Below are 20,227 nucleotides of genomic sequence, written 5' to 3'. Positions count from 1 at the left end.
TGCATAAAAACACACTCGTTTATTAGGAATCAAAACTTAAACACAAGCAGACCAGTTTTCTTCTCTTCCAGCTTGTAATAAATTACAAATGACAAAAGCAATGCAGTTGTGTGTGTTGTTGATACAGTCTAATTCTGAGAGGGAAATATTAGTTATTTCCCTGTCAGTTGATGTCCAGTTTCCATTTTACCAGCTCTCTACCCTACTACCAATGCATTCTTTGTTTAAAAAACACACAATTTTTCACTATAAAATATTCCTTAAATAAATCTTCTAATCAGAAAGGCAACTTTGTGCTCACAAGATCTGGTCCCAGTGGCCATCCTGTATCTGCTGAGCATAGTTAATTTTGTTTCCATATCTGGGCTGCTGAGAGAATTCAGCAAACTGGGGGGAAAGAGCTGGGAATCTCTTCTGACTTACAAATTCTCAACACCACTTAGATAAGATGCAACTATCAAAATGAAAATTGGTTGGGTTGTTTTTTTTGAAGAACAAGAGTTTAATCTTGTTTCTTGCACTGTTTCTCAAGGGAGATTCCAAAAGGGTGATTCTGTTACTTGGCTTTGTCACTGTCCTGGGGTCAGGGATACTTCTATGAAAAAGCCAACGAGTTTGAGGATTGCTCACCCTCAAGTCCACACGAGGACAGAGCCATGACCCAGTCCAGGAGGGAACTTTCTAAGTAAACCACCTGTGATCCCATTTAGAAAAGGTGGCCAAGAATGCTCCCTGTCCATGCCGAGGAAACCAGGAAGACTAATAAATTAGCTACTGGCATTGTTATCAGGGATCAGGGGAAAAGATCATACTTCTAACCATCCCCATAAATGTCAAGTAACACCTACATCTGAGGGACACTCAAAATAGCTTCTCTGCCTCAGTTCCAATCAAGAGAGTTACCCTATTGAGCCAAGATGATCCTGAGTTTTGGGGAGGGGGAATCTAGCCAAGAGTCCAAATCCTGGATCACCCCCAGTATGGTGATTTCCAGGCAAGTAATCCAGGGTCTGTGAATCAAGAAGAGGTGTGTCTGAAACCAAGCAAGCCAGGAGACGTCTGTCCCCCATGCAAAAGCTGGCCCTCAACTCCTGCATTGTCGTCGGTTGCCATCAGCCATTTCTACCCCAAACATCGGAAGCATATTCTCGAAAGCCATGGAACAGTCCCGTGTCGGGTCTAATGGGGCATCTCCAGAGCTCCTGGGCACGACCAGAAGTTCTCGGAGCTCAAACGGGGCAAAGTGAGGAGTTCCGAGCGGCCACCATGCTGGTATCCTTCGAGCAGGCGAGTGAGAGAGCTGGGTTCATCTGCTCTGGACCTCCCACACCAGGATCTCGTTATAGGAAGCTGTGAAGAGGCGCCTCCCGGAGGGGGTGAAGCGGCAGAGGCCGACGGCATCGTCTTGGCCGGCGTAGTCCTGTTCTGTCTTTGCTGTGCGGTCAATCAGCCTCAGCAGGTGCTCTGTGGGGGTAAGCAAAGCTAGAGGCCAAGACTGGCTTTTCTGCAGGAGAGCCCAGGAAAAAGTGCAGTCCTCCACACTGGGTAAGTCATTCACTTCCTGAGAACCTCAGCCAAGGCTGGTTTGGGGGTATTCTGACAGGAGGGGGGAGGACTAGGACACACCTACAAGAATATGACAGCAGCCTACTGAGATCGGGCCCATGGCCTCCATAGTCCAGCATCCTGTTTCACACAGTGACTTGCTAGATGCCTCTGAGAAGCCCACAGGCAAGAACTGAGGGCATGCCCTCTCTCCTGCCTCAGAGCCAAGATGCCTCTCAATACCAGTTGCCGGGGAGCAACAGCAGGAGAGAGGGCTGGCCTTCATCTCTTGACTGTGGGCTTGTCAGAGGTGGGTAACTGGGGGAAACAGGAGGCTGGACTAGAATGGCCTTGGACCTGATCCAGCAGAGCTGTCCTGATGTAGCAACCTCTGCTGGAGGAAGCACAATACCTGGTGCCCCTTAGCTTGCTCCTTGTCTAGGAGCTACCCTCCTGCAGGGTCTTCAGAGATCAGCCCTGGCTGTCTATGTGCTGAACAAACACCCAGACTCACCGTTGAAGCCAACAGCCAGGACGCAGGCAGCAGGAGACAAACTCAGCGACGTGGCAAAGTAAGGCAGGGGGACCTTCTCCACAACCTGCACACAAGCAAGGAGAAGTTCCGACATGTTAGATCCAAAGGATTGGATCCCAAAATAACTTGTTCTGGAGCCGATCTCAGACAAGTGACCGAGGAAAACCGTAGGCACCTGTTTCTGCAGCAGGCTGTAGAACAAGACCTCCTTCTGCAGCCCAAAGCCCATGTAGACGATTGTGCTTTTATCCCAAGGGCAAAAGGCTGCCAGGCTGGGAGGCAGAGGGCTGGGTACCTAGGAGAGGAAATGCAAGAGGGGAAGTCACAACCAGCTGTGTGTACGTTGGAGCAAATCCATTCCATGTTCGGAGACTGGAATGAATCGTGCAAAGTCTGGTGAACTGACACACTATTTACCAAATCTGAGATTTCGGCCCCGATGAGGGAAGCACCTTCCCTCCCCAAGGACTACAAGTCTCACTCGGCAGAACCTCTTTAAGCATTGAGTGGAAATTAACCCACCATTTGCAAAAAATGAAGACTTTAAAAATGAGGACTAGGAGCTTTTCTTTTGTAACCAAACGGAGAACTTGCATTCTGTTGCAAAATTCTTTGCTTCTGATATTGCAATCACACTTCTTCCTAGATTGCCTATAAGGCCACTGAAAAAGAAAGGTACATTGGTACTCACCGTGAAGGTGTCTTCTGGCTGGTGTAGAAGAGGTCACCCAAGCTTGGGATTACACCCCCCCCACATGCTCCAAAAGGCAGGAAGTAGTCATACTTGAAGATCCTTAACCCAGTGCATGTGGGCGGATCTCCTCAGTGCTTAAAACAGCTCAAGCTACGGAATGAAAACCACAGAACACAACACAGAATATACAACAATATACAAACAATAATGCGGAGAAAGACAGAAAAACTGTCCCCCTACAACCAGATCATCAGCTCCAGCCTAACACAACCCGGGCGGGCCTTGGGTGACCTCTTCTACACCAGCCAGAAGACACCTTCACGGTGAGTACCAATGTACCTTTCTCGGCTGGTGTAGGAGGTCACCCAAGCTTGGGACATACCACAGCACCAACCACGGGAGGGAAAATAACCAAGCTGGAGCTATTGACCCAGAAGGACCTGTTGCAGGACCCTCCGACCAAATGCTGTTCTGGCAGCTTCATGTTCATCCAACTTGTAATGCCTTGAAACTTCTTGCAAATAGAAAACTTCAGAAGGCTGAGCTGAAATATCTCCCGGGTGTCTAGCTTTCTACTTAAAGGGAGGTGCTTTACTTTTTTAAAAAATGCAACTTCAAAGGTTATACCCCACCCAAAGTCTGAAATGGTACAGTCCCGTTTAACCTTCTCCACCCCAAGGTTTTTATGTACAGAGATCGCACCTGCCACCTGGTATTGGAGGAACCCTCAGTCCTGTGAGCCCCAGTGTCTGCAGCCGGAAATGTTACAACCCAGACAGGTTTACCACCTCAGTGAGGACTAGCAACATTGCTGCAGTCTGTCAGGCATGGCATGGAGATATACAGAACCAACCAGAAAGGGCGGGGGGGGGGCAGTATCGTGCGATGCAATGCCAAAATGGAATAACCTGATACTGCTATGCAAATACAATCAAAATAGCATATGTGTTACAGTATGTTACAACATCTTTCAATCTTGCAATAAAATATATTTTGTTAAGAACAATCATGATGGTCTATGCTGGATTAAATACTGCCGGAGATATCCCAGTCCCTCAGCAGCAATTCTCATTCCAGACCTCTCCATTTTCACTGGTTTTAGATAAAAAATTGCTGACAGGTTTCTGCTTATCCCTCCACAACCACAAAGGCTAAATGCTAAATTATCATCTTATTATTGTTATTATCATTATTATTTTAATATTCTTGTATTGCTGGTCTACGACCGAAATAAAGTTTTTACACCTTTCTGCTTCTGCAGCAACCCGAGACGGAAGGAAATGGCACTTACTTCATCTAGGGATCTGGCATCCATCAGAGTCACAATGTACTCAGAAGGTCCCACGAAGGCCAGGAGATGTCCGTCGGCGCTGATCGACAAGGCATCGGGCCCGTGGTCAGCATCTTGTACCACCACATTAGCTGGGGAGTGAGGCAGACAGTTGTTCAATGAGAGGAAACAAAGGAGGGGAGGAAATCTATCAAGTCACCCTAAACAAGAGCCTCCCCATCTCCGGCAACTTTTAAAAAGGCACTGAAGACACATTTATTCACCCAGGCTTTGAATTAGATTGATAGTTCTAATAGTTTTAATATTGGGTTTTAAATGTTTGCAATGATCTCAATTGCCAATTGATTTAATGTTGTAGATGATTTCAATGGTAAACCGCCCAGAGATGCAAGTTTTGGACGGTACAGAAATATTTAAAATAAAATAAAGTAAATAAAAATGACTTGAGCAAAGGGTTTGCATGAAGGTCAACTCGTGAAAAGAGACACAGAGTGTATTTGCACCAACGCCATTCGCATGAGGAAACCCACAGAGACCACCTTGTGCAGGAAAATCAGGGCAAAGCTCCGTAATAGGAACTTCTTTCCATGCCCCCTCTCTGTTAGGAAGCAAACATAAGAGCAGTGGGCCAAACTGTGCCCCACTCAGGGGAAGGGCTGCAGTGCAAAAAGGAAGATTTAGATCTCCCTTCCTCCCTCCCTCTCTGATCCAAGACTCTAACCAGTATATGCCACAACACCCCTCTAGATTTCCATTCTTCCGTTCTGCCATCTAGGGACTTCCACCGACAGGCTGGAAGAAGATGGCCTCAAGAGGCAAGGATCTTACCCAGAACTCGGACGATGTGACTTTTCTGGACAGCACAATTATAAAGAGCCAGGGTCCCACGAGCGCAGCAACTGTACATGAAATTGCCGTCTGGGGAGAAGATCAGCCCCGTGATTGAGTCGTGGTGTTGCCTAGAGGACACCGAAAAGGGGGAAAGAAAGCTAGGCACAACGGAGAAGTGACTATGAAGGTTGAAACCAATGCAACAGTCCACACATTGATTGCAAAGTAATTGCTTAGGACCTCATCAGTTGAGGCCTGGTTCCTTAAACAGCAGATGAGGTGATTGACCTGCCTGGACTGACCCATTTCAGATTTTTTTTTTCCAGGCTTCACCATCAAGCCTGAAAAAAGGAATCAGGCAGGTTTACACAGTGTGTCTTTTCCAGTTTCCCACCAGAGGCGAATAGCCACCTACATCCCTAACAGGGGTTCCCAAACAAAAGCCACTGTGGCAGGGAATGATGGGAGTTGTAGTCCAACATCATCTGGGGACCCTCGATCCAGAAGGAACCTCCCATTTCAAATGACCATCGCCAACTCCCGTCATTTTGGATTCATACACACAAAAATATTCAGGACCTGAACTCCGAGACAAACGTACTTGTGTTCCTCAAGCAGCTTTGAGGCAGCTAAGCTGATGGTCCTCACCACGCCGGTATCGAAGCCACAAGCAAAGATCTGTTGCGAGGGGTGAAAAGCCACAGTGCGTGGCATTTCGTCCGAGGCAGTGAATTCATACAGCTGTTGGGGATAGATGTGCATTCCGATTAGACAGAAGGCAACCAACAGGCAGACGCCAAAGAGTTGAGCTGAAGTTCAGAGGAGCAAGCGGCAAATAATGCCTTGATTACAGGTGGCCCTCGTTATCCACGGTGCCGTCACCCACAGTTTTGCGTATCTGCCGTCAGGCAATTGAGACCTAACCTCGTTATATGTTGCTTGGAAGCGGGGTGGGTGGGTAAAATTTTGCCAATCCACAGTTTCTAGGTGGCCGGAAATGACCTCCAAGGTCATTTCTGGCCACCATTTTGCTGAACGGAGCCATTTTGTGGCTCTTTTGTAAAATAAACAATTTTTAAAATCCCTCCCCCACCCCATGATTTTTCACAGAAAACCTCCAGAACTGGGCGTTTGCTGGCGGAGGGGCATTGCTGGAGACCTGGAGAGCATGACACGGTACGTTCTTGCTCTTATGATTGCCTTTTAAGCCTCTCTTTTAGCTCCAGGAACCTAACCCCCCCAATTCCCATTCACTCAAGATCTCGTTATATGTGGTTGCGTTATCCACGGTTGTAGGCGAGAACTGAACAAAATTGTTTTTAGGAAGCCAACATGAATCTGCATACATTTTGAGAGGCCTAAACGGCAACTATCAATATTTATATACCACTTCTCACTGCAGCTTACACAGAAAAAACAAATAAAATGGTTCCGTGTTCCAACAAGGCTCACTATATCTATCACAAACCAACACAGACCACCCCAAATATAAAGTAGATACCAGCAACAACCACTGGAAGAATGCTGTGCTGGAATTGAATGGGGCTATTCACTCTCCTCCAGCTAAACGTTCTCCCCCAGAAGAGAAAGGTAAAGCTGTGCCATCGAGTCGGTGTCGACTCCTGGTGCCCACAGAGCCCTGTGGTTGTCTTTGGTAGAACACAGGTGGGGTTGACCATTGCCTCCTCCCGTGCCTTTCAGCATCTTCCTATCTCGCTGCTGCCCAATATAGGTATTTCCCATAGTCTGGGAACCCTGTGGATCCTGTGTCCACTGGCTTCTCAAATGCCATTTCCATCTATGTGCAATTCACACACTGAGAGCAATGTTTTGGATGCCAGCTGTTAGCTAGGCACATTATTACTCCTATTCCTATTTAACGGTGAATGCAAGAGAGAGTCCCTCTCCATCCATCGAGCTTTCTGTGGATTCTCTCCAACATATTTTTGCATTGACCTCTGGTCGTAGGAGAGAGTGCAGTCTTGAGAGTTAGGCAGAATGTTTCAGCCTGATGAAGGGTTAGAGAATGTGTCATTCATCCTTTTAAAGCCAGGGCTCCATCTTGGACACACAGACAAAGGGTCCTTTGAGCATGCACAGAGTTCTTTTCTCGCTGCACCACCACCACACCACCCTATTGGCCACCAGCCACCACGGTCAGAGGCTTGTATAAAGGAATAACAAGAATAGCACTTTTATTCTCAATCCCCTTCCTAATGACCCTAATGGTGAAAATTGGCACATGTTTGTAGTAGTAGTAATTGCAGCCTTGGGGGTAGATTCTGGCCAAGCAGTGCCCCTTCAGATGGGAATGGGGGACCAGAAACACATTTGGAAGGCCCCCTTTTCATCCCTGAAATGTCGGAAGGTGTGTTTTTCAGGAAGCATCAGGGCAAGTGAGATGTCCCTCTAGATGGTGAAGGCAGACCCACTTGTCCATGGAGTCCTCTTTGGAAGAGACACCACTCCAAGAAGGAGGCCGTTGTATTTGGGACCCAGAAAAGGAGGGCTCCTCCTTGGGTCCTGTGGGGTTCACAGCAGCAAAGAAGGGAGTCTTGCAGGTGGGAAGGGTCTCCCAGGAGGGATTTGGGAGGGTGCCCCTCTAGCCATGGTGGGGAAGATGGAGGCCTCTCATGGGGGACAGGGATGTGGCCGGAAAGGGAGAGACCCCCAGAAGAACCGCAGGGGCCCCAGAGTTCCAAGGAGGGTCCTCGACCTCAGAGGACCAACGGCCGTTGAGTTGGCAGTTAACTGGTGATGCGGCCCCCTTTGTGACATCACCCGTCGCTACGGGATACTGGGGCAGGAATCATCGCTGACTCCCTTGAATGCATGTGCGAGTGAAAGAGAGAGGGTGTTTGAGAGAGTGTCTGTGGCCGCGAAAGGTATTTAGAGAGTGATTGGGCGCGATTGAGAGAGTGAAAGAGAGAGAGATTGAGTGTGAGACTGAGATTAAAGATCAGAGAGCTCTTCAGAGAGAAGCGGGGATTTATTTGGGGTAGGGAGGGGGAGGGTTTGTTGTTGGGGTTAACTGTTGGGGTTCGGGGTTGTTTGGGATAGGGAGGGGGAGGCGGTTGGGCAGGGTTCGTCGTTGTTTCTACTTGTTGCTGTTGGTTGTTAGTCTTAGGTTAGGTTTAGGTTAGGGTTCAAGTCCGTAACTGGAGTACAGCCACGAGCCTGTGGATCATGTGAGTATTGACTGATTCATTTCCAGTCTAAACCATCTTATTGGAGAAGCTATTTTATATTTTTATATATATATATATATATATATATATATATATATATATATATATATATATATACACACACACTCCACTATAAATGATTAATTGGTTTTATATTTTAATGTTTTATATTTGCTGAAAGTTTGTTTTAGCTTTTCATGTAAATGATTAATTGGTTTTATATTTTAATGTTTTATATTTGCTGAAAGTGTGTTTTAGTTTTTCATGTAAATGTATTGTACTATTTGGTCAAAGACCGTAAATAAATAAATACAGATAAATACAAATTTATCAAAGCACTTTTAAAAAAGTTTTAGCCCAAGGCCTGAGAAGACAGGTGTGTCTAAAGGGATTTGGGGGAGGCAGCCAGAGATGCAGGAGCTCCTCTGTGGACCGGGAGCCCATTCCCAAGCCGGTCCGGGGCAGCCCCAGAGAAGGCCTGGCCCCACACGGCCCCTTCTCCAGCACCCACTCCCTGCCTGCGTCTCTCCTCAACTCAGGAGCCCAGGAGGGATTCGTCATTCTTTAATGGGCAAGCTCTCCAGCCTGCCAAGGGTTGGGAGATCTCCCTTCTGCACCTCCCCAGCCCAGAGCTGTGCCACCTCGCTGACTGAAGAGGGCTAGCCGTCTTGGGCTCCTGGCATCCCCCTCCTGGCGGCCATGCAGGGTTTCCCCGCCCCCTGGGTCCCCCCCTATCCCACGCCCACCTTTCTGCCCAAAGGTCTCGTTCTCATGCTCTGCCTGCTCTCTTCTAGGCTGCGCAGGCTCCGAGCCCTCCTGGCTAGGCGGTCCAGCCGAGTGGCCCCCCTGGCCGCCCCAGGGGAGTCTGCAGCCTCCAGGCCAGCTGCCCCCCGGAGGTGGTGGGTCCTGTGCGGCCGCACCAACCGGGTGGGCCCTGCTCCTTCGCTGCCACTGGTTGGGGGCTGCAGCCGGCCAGAGCCAGCCGAGCCCCCTGTTGAGGATGCTGGAGGTGAGGAGGGGCCCCAGTTGGCCGGGGGGGGGGGGAGGCAAGGGGGCGGCCGGGCTGGTAAGGGGCCCCACTCACTCTCCTGCCTTCTCCACCTCTTCCTGCAGCTCCAACACCCAGCAGCCTCATCAAGGCCAGGCTCCGCCTTGTGGATAAGGCCAGACCGGAAAGTGAAGAAGAAGGGAAGGTATGGAGAGACCCCCTCCCAGAACCCCCCCAGGGAAGCCCAGAGCCGTGTCCAGGGGGGTGGGGTACCAAGGGACGGCAGGGCGGCTCACATGAAAGGGGGCCTGCCATCCAAGGGGCATCCTGCCCCACTTCACGGCCCCATTGTTTTCCCCTTCCAGGACCGGAGGGACCGGGTCTCGTTCCTGAAGACCCTGATCGAGGCCTGCAGGAACAGCCTCCAGAGAGGGGAACGCCGCCTTCCCTTCTCAAAGGGTTTGGCAGCCCAGGCCGTGCTGGTGAGTGGTTGGCAGCTGGGGGGCCTGGATGGGGGGGAGTGGGGTGGAGGCAGCCCTTGGAACAGAGCCAAGCCCAGCGGGGCAGGGGGGTGGAGCTGGGGCAGGTCTAGGGGAGCCCCCCCCCATGGATCGGGGGTGACTTTCGCCTCCCTCTCTCTGTTCCCTCCCAGGAGGAGATGGAGTATACCTGGGAGGACCCCCTGCCTCCCTACCTCTTCTCCCTCTGCGCGGAGGCTCTCACCTTGCTGAGGTACGTGGGGGACGGGAGGGGTCTGGAGAGGGAGATGTGGGGTGGCCAGTGGTGGGAGTCCCGGAGGATGTTTGGGAGGGAAGTCCGATGTAGGGAAGAGGCAGTGTGGGACCCGGGGGGGGGGGGACATGGAAAGGGACCAGCCCCTTGGTCCTCCACCCCCTTGGCCCCAGAAGGTGTCATTGAGGACTCCCTCCTCTGGGCAGACGGCTTGAGTGCCACAGGATCCGGCCCCCTTCTCCTGCCCTGAGTCCTGGGGAAGCCTTGGATCGGGGCACTGAGGGAGGGGGCGGAATCTCCCCCCTCAGCCCTTTCCTGGACCGCCTTCTCCCCCCGCCCCAGCGGGATTTCTCATCGTTCCCCTTTCCTTGACAGTCGGATGAAGCCCTGCTTCTGCCAGAGCAGGGAACATAAAATCATCTCCGGCTGCCTGTTCTGGATGAGCGTGATGCCAGAGCAAGGGCCACAGCAAGACCAGGAGGTGAGTATGGAGGGAGACCCCACCCCACCCTGCCCCACTGCTGCCCTCCTAGGCAAGGAACCTGGCTGGGGGGGTCTGGATCCCCCAAGATGGGCAGAGGGCAAGCGGGGCTCTTCGGAGGCCCAGTGGTGCCTTTCCCCTCCCTGAGGGGGGCTGCGACCCCCTCCAGCCTCCAGAAGCCACACTCTGGCTCCCTTTCTCCCTCTCAGGACCTGTTTCTGCCACCTGAGGAGGCCCTGCAGGGCCTGCTCAGAGCCCTCCTTTCTCAAAGGCCCAGCCTGGAGCACCTCATCCATATCACTGAGGTAGGTAAGGTGGCGTCTCCCAGCCACGGAGGGACCATCCCCTGGTCCAGTTGGGGTCAGCAGGCTCCTCTGCCCTTCCTGGTTGTGGGTAGGGGTAGGGTCAAGCATGTCGGCGGATAAGGCCTCGACTCCCTCCCGGTGGGCAGCGTTCAGATGTGCAGCCCCGTCCTGGCACCCTGAGCAGCCAGGGAAGGGTATTCCATAGGCGGGCCCCCACCCCGAAGAGACCCTCCCCCCCACTCGGCTCACCTGAGCTGGGAGGGAGGGGGCATAAGAGGCTCCCTGGTAATTTGGGTAGCTCATTCGTGAGGACGACGTAGAAATGTTGGCGAGAACCACCTTGGAGATCTTTCTCTGTCTTGGGTCCCCGTTCTCAGCAGCCAGGCAAGGGGGCTGCTGGTGTGAGGATTTCGACCACGGCTGTGGCATTCTGAGGGACCTTTTCATCCTGCAGGCCATTAATAGTGAGGTGGAGACCAAAGACGAGCAGGAGGAGGCGGTGGCAGAAAGGGCTGGCTGTTTGCTGCTTGATCTGGCGACTGGGCCGCCCTTCTACTTTGAGGTAGGTATCCCCTTGGGTCCGGCATCCTCCAGTCCCCCCTCCTCCAGCTTCAGGGTCCCCAGAAGAGCTCTGACAGGCCTTCGTCCTCTCTCTCTCTCTCTCTCTCTCTCTCTCTCTCTCTCTCTCTCTCTCTCTCTCTCTCCAGGCAGAGAAGATCAAGCCCCTGCTGCCCTTTGCAGTTCTTCAGGTGTGGAGGATGGCAGCCCAGGCCAAAGACCAAGACAGCACTTCATCTAGTGAAGGTAGCATCCATCCCCATGGAAACGGGGCAGACAGAGCTCCCTCCCTGCTCTGGGCCTAGGCAGAGCTCCCTCTGGGCCCTCTGTGGGTCTCCGAGGACCCCACATGCTCCTCCACCCTTGCCTCCAAGTGCCCTCCCCAGAGAAAGTGCCTTCGCTTCCCAATCCAGCCCTAGGGGGAACATGGCGCTCCCTGAGGAAGGCCTTGTGGCCAAACTGCAGCTGGGGAAGCCGTTTCTCTTGTTTCCTTTGGGAATTCCATCCCAGAACCTGCCTCCATTTCTCGGGGATGGGGAGGGTCCTCTGCCCCTTTCCCAAACCAAGCCGTGCTCTCGTGAATTCTCTTGTCTTCTCTCCCAAACAGAGGACCTGCTCCAAGATGTTGAGTTCTGGGATGACTGAGGGCAATCAGCTCATGGACACTGGACAAGCTTGTGGCCAAAATCAGGTGGGGATGCCATTTCTCTTGCTCCCTTTGGGAACGCCAGCCCAGAATCTGCCGCCATTTCTCAGGGATGGGGAGGTTCCTCTGCCCTTTTCCCAAGCCCTGCTCTCATTGCAGATGCTCCAGGGCCTCTGTATGGAAGAGAAAGAGGGAGGAGCTGGAGGAGCTTACTCCCCTCCTGACCTCTCTGGCCCAGAGCCCTTGCCATCAACATAGAGGATTCCCTCTAAGAATTTCTTTGCCTGATAAGGCAAGGGCATGTGCTGTTGAGACCGTGACCTCGTTCCCACAGCTGGCCCCCACGGATTCATCCACACAGCGTCATCTCATCTTCTTTCCCAACCCATGGACTTCTTCCTGGCGAGGAATGTGGTTTTTACTTCCATCCATGTTGTTGGTTAGAGGAAGTTACAGCCCTACATTCAAGAACGGGAAACAAGAAGTGCCCGAGAAACAGCCCACACGGTCCATAGAAGGGAGAGAGAAATCTAAGCAAGCAAAAATCCAAAAATATTCTAAAAAACAGGAATGAGTAAGTCTTTTCAGTTCCTTTAGAACCTCGAATACATTTGTTCCTCTGGCAGACATCTCACCAGGGAGAACTATTTCTGACTCTATCCCTAAATTAGGTTCTGTAACTGAGAGAATGGAAGCACCAAATCATAATGCTGAGATCGGGATATCCTTGCCCACAGCAAACAATTCTCAAGCACAAGTAGGAGGCTCTCTAGAGGCTTTGTTTAACAATGCAGATTCATCGTCTATCTTGAGGGACTCTCCAGATCCTTCTGGATTAGATACTGCTACAAATGAGGTTTATGACCAAGTTAGATCTGCTTTTTCAGGTTCATCTGCCTCCTTCTGCCTCTTGACAGCTGAAACAGTGATAATCATCAGTCAGGTTTCTAATCAATCGGAAACAATTTAAAGGATTTGAAAGGATCAAGGGAGAGAGGGAAGCACCAAATGATCCTACTGATTTAATTCTAAAACCATCATACTTGCTGCAGGGGGGAAGAGATTTCTCCCTTAAAACCACCGGTGTCGAAAAACCAGAGAAATGATAGAAACATTCTTCAACAGTGATGCTAAAGGAGGAATTGACACAATTCTCTGAAGCAAGACCCCAAGTTAGATCTGCATTTTCAGGTTCATCTGCCTCCTTCTGCCTCTTGACAGCTGAAACAGTGATAATCATCAGTCAGGTTTCTAATCAATCGGAAACAATTTAAAGGATTTGAAAGGATCAAGGGAGAGAGGGAAGCACCAAATGATCCTACTGATTTAATTTTAAAACCATCATACTTGCTGCAGGGGGGAAGAGATTTCTCCCTTAAAACCACCGGTGTCGAAAAACCAGAGAAATGATAGAAACATTCTTCAATAGTGATGCTAAAGGAGGAATTGACACAATTCTCTGAAGCAAGACCCCAAGTCAATTTCTTAGATCTAAAGTCTCATCGGCCATAGGTGGATAGAATTTTCAAAATTGGGATCATCTGGATCCCATCCATGAACATCACAAAGTGATCCTTGACCCGGAGTTTATGAAACAGGCAACATGACTACTGCTTGAAAAGGATTGTGAGGCCCCTGCTTTTAGGCTGATTGAATGTGAAGAAGCTCTACGGAGTAATGAAGTGAAACAGGTTAATCAGAAGGTCACCCTGTGGTTGAAATTGGTGACCAAAATGTGTGTCTTCTTGACTCATTTACAGTGGGTATTGGAAAGAATCACCCCCTTTGATAGACCTTAAATTCTGGTTCCCTTACATCCTGAAATGAAAACACAAAGAAAATTCCCTTCACCAGCTGTACTTATCCAATGCAACCTATAACATCCAACTGAAAAACATCACAATTACAGTCCAGAAACAGTGTCAGAAATAAAAAACAAGAATTACTGAGATTGAAAAAGGATCACCCCCCCAATGTCAATATTTTGCTGAACCACCTTTTGCTTTAATAACAGCCTTGAGTCTGTTGGGATACTTCTCTATCAACCTTGCACATCGAGACGGAGCAATATTTGCCCACTCCTCCATACAGAACTGTTCAAGTTCGGTCACATTGGATGGTAGGTGTTGGTGGACTGCTATCTTCAAATCTCTCCACAGATTTTCTATGGGATTTAGGTCTGGGCTCTGACTGGGCCACATGAGGACGTTCACTTTCTTCTCCTACAGCCACTGTGTGGTCAATTTTGCTGTGTGCTTCGGATCGTTGTCATGTTGAAAGGTGAATCTTCTGCCCATCCTCAACTGTCTGGCAGAGGGTAGCAGGTTTTCTTCCAGAATCTGACGGTATTTTGCGCCATCCATTTTTCCTTCTACCCTAACGAGAGCCCCAGTCCCTGAGGCAGAGAAACACCCCCACAACAGGATGCTGCCACCTCCATGCTTCACTGTAGGTATGGTGTGTTGTGGATGGTGAGCTGCGTTGGATTTACACCAGTGGTACTGTCAGTTGAGGCCAAATAGTTCAATCTTGGTCTCATCGGACCATAAGACCTTTTTCCATTTGGCATCAGAATCTTCAAGGTGCCTTCTGGCAAAGCTCAAACGAGCTTTAATGTGGCCTTTCTTGAGAACTGGCTTTCTCCTTGAGACCCTCCCGAACAAGCCACTTTTTTTCCACATGTTCACTGAACCCTTTAAGTTCAACACCATTGGAAAGACAGCATTTGTGGTCTCAACCTTCGTTTGAGGCAATGGAGGTGATTCTGTTGGATTGAATGGACTCCCTCTGTCAATTACAAGTTCAGAAGAACCAGCACCCAATAGAGAAGGAACTGCAATTCATCATTTGGACGTAATTAAGTGACATGTAACATCTGTGAGATCTGAAAGGCTTTTGTCTTTGATAACATGGAGTATGGCTGGTTGGAGGTCTAAGATTAAGGATGTCTCCTTGATGGAATCGATTTCAGATTCTGATTTTGTGATGCTCCAGGAAACATGGTTGGATGAAGAGCTTAGTCTAGATGGTGTTATCTCTCTCTCTCTCCCTGAATGCTGTTCCAGGCGTAGGGAGAGGAAGATGATGTGGTGGGTGAAGCTGGTTGGTCTCCACTGCTCTTCAAGCAACATTTGCTCTTAGCAAAAATATGTCATTTGTCCCTACAATCAGACTCTGTACCAGAGGACTGGGAAGTAGTTAACAAAAAAGGACCCGGTGGCGGGGGGACCCGGAAAACTACAGGCCGGTTAGCTTAACTACTGTGTTGGGTAAATTGATGGAAAGCAGGCTTAAGAGCAAAATTGGTTAAGCACCTAGAAGAACAGGCCTTGCTGAACCAGCCTGGCTTCTGCAAGGGCAAGTCTTGCCTCACTAACGTTTTGGAGCTATTTGAGAGTGTCAACAGCATGTGGATAAAGGTGATCTGGTTGACATAATGTACTGGGGCTTAGCGGTCATGGGATAAGGGGAAAGGTTCATGTGTGGATTGGTAACTGGTAGGGCTGGGAAAGACCCCTGTCTGAAAACCTTGGAGAAGCCACTGCCAGTCAGTGTAGACAATACTGAGCGAGATGGACCAAGGGTCTGACTCCGTGTACGCCAGCTTCCTATGTTCCTATGTCACTTAAGCCTGGTTTTAATCAGTTACTGTTGTGTAAACCTACAGTCCCTTGAACACACCCTGGCAAATGAGTGTCATCTTTTCCAGTCTCTTCTCTGACTCTCTTTCCAGAAAGCCAGTGTCTCCTGAAGGCTTGTCTCCAGGAGGAATTCATCTTCAGAGAGTAAGCTGTGCATTCTTGCTTGTTGTGCTTAATTGCTCCAGCTTCCAGTGTTCTGGAGTCTCCTGTACCATAGCAGTTTTAAAAGCGGGAGGAGTCTTAAAAGCCAGTTAAAATCTCAGCTTCCTGGATGTTCTGTTACATCATAAATGGGTTCCAGAGCTTGACCTGGAAGCCCTCAATGCAGCAGCATCTCTGCTAAATCTAAGCAGGTCTGGGTCTAGAGATCCTTGGTCCGGTGGTAGCAAGCATTAATTGTCCCACTTTGCTAAGCAGGGTCCACCCTGATTTGGATGGGAGAATACACATGTGCATTCCCCTTCGGGGATGGGGCCACTCTGGGAAGAGCAGAAGGTTCCAAGTCCCCTCCCTGGCAGCATCTCCAAGATTGGCCTGAGGGAGACTCCTGCCTGAAACCTTGGAGAGGCTGCTGCCAGTCTGGGTAGACAGTACTGAGCTAGATGGACCAAGGGTCTGACTTGGTACATGGCAGCATCCTATCGATAGAAGACCATTTGGGATCATAGGTAGCCCGTCCTGTCCCCCCTTTAAGCTGCAACAAAGAAAGGTATGATACAGATGTAATATTTTTCCAACAGGAAGACTTGGATTGGCATCACATCAGCCTTGGCTCTGCTGCTTGTGCTCAGCGTGATAGGAAACGTAAGGTTCCTCTTCTGCAGCTCCCGAGAGGAACGCAAGCGTGGCAGATATACCTACTACCCGCTGCAGGACATGAATGGGGAGGCCGGCCACGATTGTCCATGGGACAAGGAAGACCAAGTGGAGGACGCCTGCGCCCCACCTCAGCCTGTGTCAGCAACGCTGTTCTTACAAGAGAAGCCAGAAGACGCTCTCCGTGGCTCAGATGTTTGGGCACCATAGCTGAACATTCTGGTCGTCTTCCAGTGCAGAACCTGGCTGCTTCTCTTACGGGCCTGTGCTCTCTGAAACGGGCCGCTGTCCTCACAAGTAGGTCTACCCAGGGGAAAGGAGCCTAGGAGATCCTAGGGTGACGATCTGATATTTTGGTTCCTGAGGTGGAAAATCCAGCTGCTGACCTCTGGTGGGGGAAAACTAATACGGACCTAAGACTGCCTTATGCAAGGTCTGGAATGCCGCCTTGGCAACGCCAGGGTTATGCTGCTAAGCATCTAGGCTATTCCCAAGGCTATTCCCTTATCAGCTTTTGTCCTAAAGAAGCGTGCAAAAATGTGAAACACACACTGGAACAGAGAACTGCATTCCGGCAGGCCTCTCCGTGAACGTTTTAGACATCTGAAATGTCTTGTCTGCACCAGCTAAACAGATAGCAACATTTTCTAGGTGGATTGATGGGGATTTAGGGGACGCTGAGACTCCTCCTGCTGCCAAATTAGGAATGATGGAGAGACAGGCTGCTGGGCTTTCAGTCTGAGAGCGCCCACCAACGCAGCCTTTTAAGTTGATCTAGCTTCAGGTGCCTTTTTAAGGATGCGGAGACAAGTGAGAGGTGGCTTATTACCATGTAATATTTGACAAAGGCAAAACCTCACGTAGAAAGAATGGATTTCTTAACCTCTTTCCCCTTATTGTAATTTTTTAAAAAAAATGGTCATCTGTGCCATCTATCTGAGCCCCATGAGTTAACCAAGGTTTGTTTAATGACTACTAGCCAAGAGGGCTCTTTTAAAAAATAGTCTAGTGATGGTGGCTAAATAGAGCCTCCAGATTCAGGAGCAGTGTGCCTCTTCATTCCAGATGCAAACAGGGGATAGCCATCACACCAAGTGGAAACAATATCAAACCTACATAGATCTGTGGATGGGTCTAGTCCAGTGGGTACTTATTTTCTTCTTCGTTTGCTATATGAACTGCTTTGAACGTTGCTTTTGTTTTAAAAGCAATGTATAAATACTGTATTCTTAATCATAATGAAGTTGACTCTTAGGCCTTAATGAAGATGGCTTAGGCCTTTAACTTATCACATCAGAATTTTTAAGTATTTTGAAAGATGTAGATTTACTTCAAGAAGGTCAGCAGCCTTCCAGTTAATTTATTTTAAAGTTTTTAGGCCTGTCTGAGCCAGAATATTTAAATCTCTTGGTTCCCTTCACACCTCTTTTTGTACTGACTGCCAAAGACTGCGGGTTGTGCCACACTTGAACCATGTGTCTATGTATATATTTCGGAATCTATTTTATTACCTCTAATAACTTTTATGAAAGGCTTGAACAAACCTGGTCTGAAGGAATCAGCTTTTTATTGGGTATATCCAGTTTTGTATTCCTGGAATCATCCTTTGATCAGTGGTGAGTTAGTGGGCAAAGAAGGGAAAACATGGTAATTTCATGCCAGGATAAGGGGAAATGTGTCTCCTTCACCTTTCTGCTAAGAGGAAACAGTATTCCTAGCTTAACTTGCAGTATCTGATAAATAGAGGGGAATTATTTCATTCCCTTTCTGCTTCTGAAGCTTTAAGGTAAGATCTTAAGATCACATCCTCCTCTTGCTGTATTATGTATGTCTTTGTCTTGACCTTTTTTAAAGCTAGAAAAATCAATCTAGATAGTTTCAAGCTACTGTTTCCATTACAAAAATAACCTACAAATTAATCCTACATGTTCCCACTGGCAAGAGAACATCTGCTGTGAATGTTTAATGCTGTGAATGTGTAAATGTTTAGTGCCATACTTACCAAAAATTCATCAATACCAATCAGAATTCTTAGATATAGCTTCTGATTCCGTTACTGGAAAAGTGATACCATGCCCGATTCCTTGGAATTGCCCACTCAGACGACTCATTCCCCTGGCTAAAGGGCTGTATGCACACACATATATTCACCCACCCTCTTACTGAAAAATGCAGGGATCAAAAAGGTGCATAAAAACACACTCATTTATTAGGAATCAAAACTTAAACACAAGCAGACCAGTTTTCTTCTCTTCCAGCTTGTAATAAATTACAAATGACAAAAGCAATGCAGTTGTGTGTGTTGTTGATACAGTCTAATTCTGAGAGGGAAATATTAGTTATTTCCCTCTCAGTTGATGTCCAGTTTCCATTTTGCCAGCTCTCTACCCTACTACCAATGCATTCTTTGTTTAAAAAACACACAATTTTTCACTATAAAATATTCCTTAATTAAAGCTTCTAATCAGAAAGGCAACTTTGTGCTCACAAGATCTGGTCCGAGTGGCCATCCTGTATCTGCTGAGCATAGTTAATTTTGTTTCCATATCTGGGCTGCTGAGAGAATTCAGCAAACTGGGGGGAAAGAGCTGGGAATCTCTTCTGACTTACAAATTCTCAACACCACTTAGCTAAGATGCAACTATCAAAATGAAAAGTGGTTGGGTGTTTTTTTTTTGAAGAACAAGAGTTTAATCTTGTTCCTTGCACTGTTTCTCAAGGGAGATTCCAAAAGGGTGATTCTGTTACTTGGCTTTGTCACTGTCCTGGGGTCAGGGATACTTCTATGGAAAAGCCAACGAGATTGAGGATTGCTCACCCTCAAGTCCACACGAGGACAGAGCCATGACCCAGTCCAGAAGGGGACTTTCTAAATAAACCACCTGTGATCCCATTTAGAAAAGGTGGCCAAGAATGCTCCCTGTCCATGCCGGGGAAACCAGGAAGACTAATAAATTAGCTACTGGCATTGTTATCAGGGATCAGGGGAAAAGATCATACTTCTAACCATCCCCATAAATGTCAAGTAACACCTACATCTGAGGGACACTCAAAATAGCTTCTCTGCCTCAGTTCCAATCAAGAGAGTTACCCTATTGAGCCAAGATGATCCTGAGTTTTGGGGAGGGGGAATCTAGCCAAGAGTCCAAATCCTGGATCACCCCCAGTATGGTGATTTCCAGGCAAGTAATCCAGGGTCTGTGAATCAAGAAGAGGTGTGTCTGAAACCAAGCAAGCCAGGAGACGTCTGTCCCCCATGCAAAAGCTGGCCCTCAACTCCTGCATCGTCGTCGGTTGCCATCAGCCATTTCTACCCCAAACATCGGAAGCATATTCTCGAAAGCCATGGAACAGTCCCGTGTCGGGTCTAACGGGGCATCTCCAGAGCTCCTGGGCACGACCAGAAGTTCTCGGAGCTCAAACGGGGCAAAGTGAGGAGTTCCGAGCGGCCACCACGCTGGCATCCTTCGAGCAGGCGAGTGAGAGAGCTGGGTTCATGTGCTCTGGACCTCCCACACCAGGATCTCGTTATAGGAAGCTGTGAAGAGGCGCCTCCCGGAGGGGGTGAAGCGGCAGAGGCCGACGGCATCGTCGTGGCCGGCGTAGTCCTGTTCTGTCTTGGCTGTGCGGTCAATCAGCCTCAGCAGGTGCTCTGTGGGGGTAAGCAAAGCTAGAGGCCAAGACTGGCTTTTCTGCAGGAGAGCCCAGGAAAAAGTGCAGTCCTCCACACTGGGTAAGTCATTCACTTCCTGAGAACCTCAGCCAAGGCTGGTTTGGGGGTATTCTGACAGGAGGGGGGAGGACTAGGACACACCTACAAGAATATGACAGCAGCCTACTGAGATCGGGCCCATGGCCTCCCAAGTCCAGCATCCTGTTTCACACAGTGACTTGCTAGATGCCTCTGAGAAGCCCACAGGCAAGAACTGAGGGCATGCCCTCTCTCCTGCCTCAGAGCCAAGATGCCTCTCAATAC

General features: G+C 49.1%; 3 protein-coding genes across 13 annotated transcripts in view; 1 reads left to right on the top strand and 2 right to left on the bottom strand.

Moving 5' to 3' along the window:
- Positions 1-11,074, bottom strand: LOC128336807 (WD repeat-containing protein 90-like). 6 transcript variants are annotated; one of them, XM_053276998.1, is made up of 8 exons: positions 10,840-11,074; positions 5,498-5,637; positions 4,894-5,024; positions 4,066-4,196; positions 2,603-2,742; positions 2,256-2,375; positions 2,060-2,144; positions 1,328-1,464 (listed from the first exon to the last, which is right to left on the bottom strand). In XM_053276998.1, the coding sequence occupies exons 1-7, from the start codon at positions 11,047-11,049 to the stop codon at positions 2,102-2,104; spliced, it is 915 nt and encodes a 304-aa protein (XP_053132973.1). In that variant the 5' UTR covers positions 11,050-11,074; the 3' UTR covers positions 1,328-1,464; positions 2,060-2,101. The 6 variants fall into 6 exon arrangements, with proteins under 6 accessions (XP_053132975.1, XP_053132973.1, XP_053132978.1 ...); XM_053277003.1 differs by lacking the exon at positions 10,840-11,074 and adding an exon at positions 10,573-10,593; XM_053276999.1 differs by lacking the exon at positions 10,840-11,074 and adding an exon at positions 9,796-10,284.
- Positions 7,956-18,535, top strand: LOC128336798 (uncharacterized). Of its 6 annotated transcripts, none has more exons than XM_053276971.1 (11): positions 7,956-8,084; positions 8,879-9,093; positions 9,198-9,277; positions 9,438-9,554; positions 9,725-9,804; positions 10,180-10,285; positions 10,495-10,590; positions 11,045-11,152; positions 11,298-11,394; positions 11,756-15,579; positions 16,176-18,535. In XM_053276971.1, coding segments are annotated over exons 1-10 (939 nt in total). In that variant the 5' UTR covers positions 7,956-8,082; the 3' UTR covers positions 11,794-15,579; positions 16,176-18,535. The 6 variants fall into 6 exon arrangements, with proteins under 6 accessions (XP_053132946.1, XP_053132945.1, XP_053132944.1 ...); XM_053276970.1 differs by lacking the exon at positions 7,956-8,084 and having other exon boundaries at positions 8,837-9,093; positions 11,756-11,839; positions 15,528-15,579; XM_053276969.1 differs by lacking the exon at positions 7,956-8,084 and having other exon boundaries at positions 8,837-9,093; positions 11,756-11,839; positions 12,239-15,579.
- The window catches only part of WDR90 (WD repeat domain 90), a 63,964-nt gene continuing 62,175 nt past the window's right edge, over positions 18,439-20,227 (bottom strand). Inside the window, exon 43 of the mRNA XM_053276957.1 lies at positions 18,439-19,903. Within this exon, the coding sequence (XP_053132932.1) occupies positions 19,746-19,903 (158 nt within the window). The 3' untranslated portion in view covers positions 18,439-19,745. The remainder of the gene's footprint in view (positions 19,904-20,227) is intronic.

Source organism: Hemicordylus capensis, chromosome 13 (assembly GCF_027244095.1).
Source record: "Hemicordylus capensis ecotype Gifberg chromosome 13, rHemCap1.1.pri, whole genome shotgun sequence".
NCBI classification, from domain to species: Eukaryota; Metazoa; Chordata; class Lepidosauria; order Squamata; family Cordylidae; genus Hemicordylus; species Hemicordylus capensis.
This window is presented reverse-complemented; position numbering and strand designations above follow the sequence as displayed.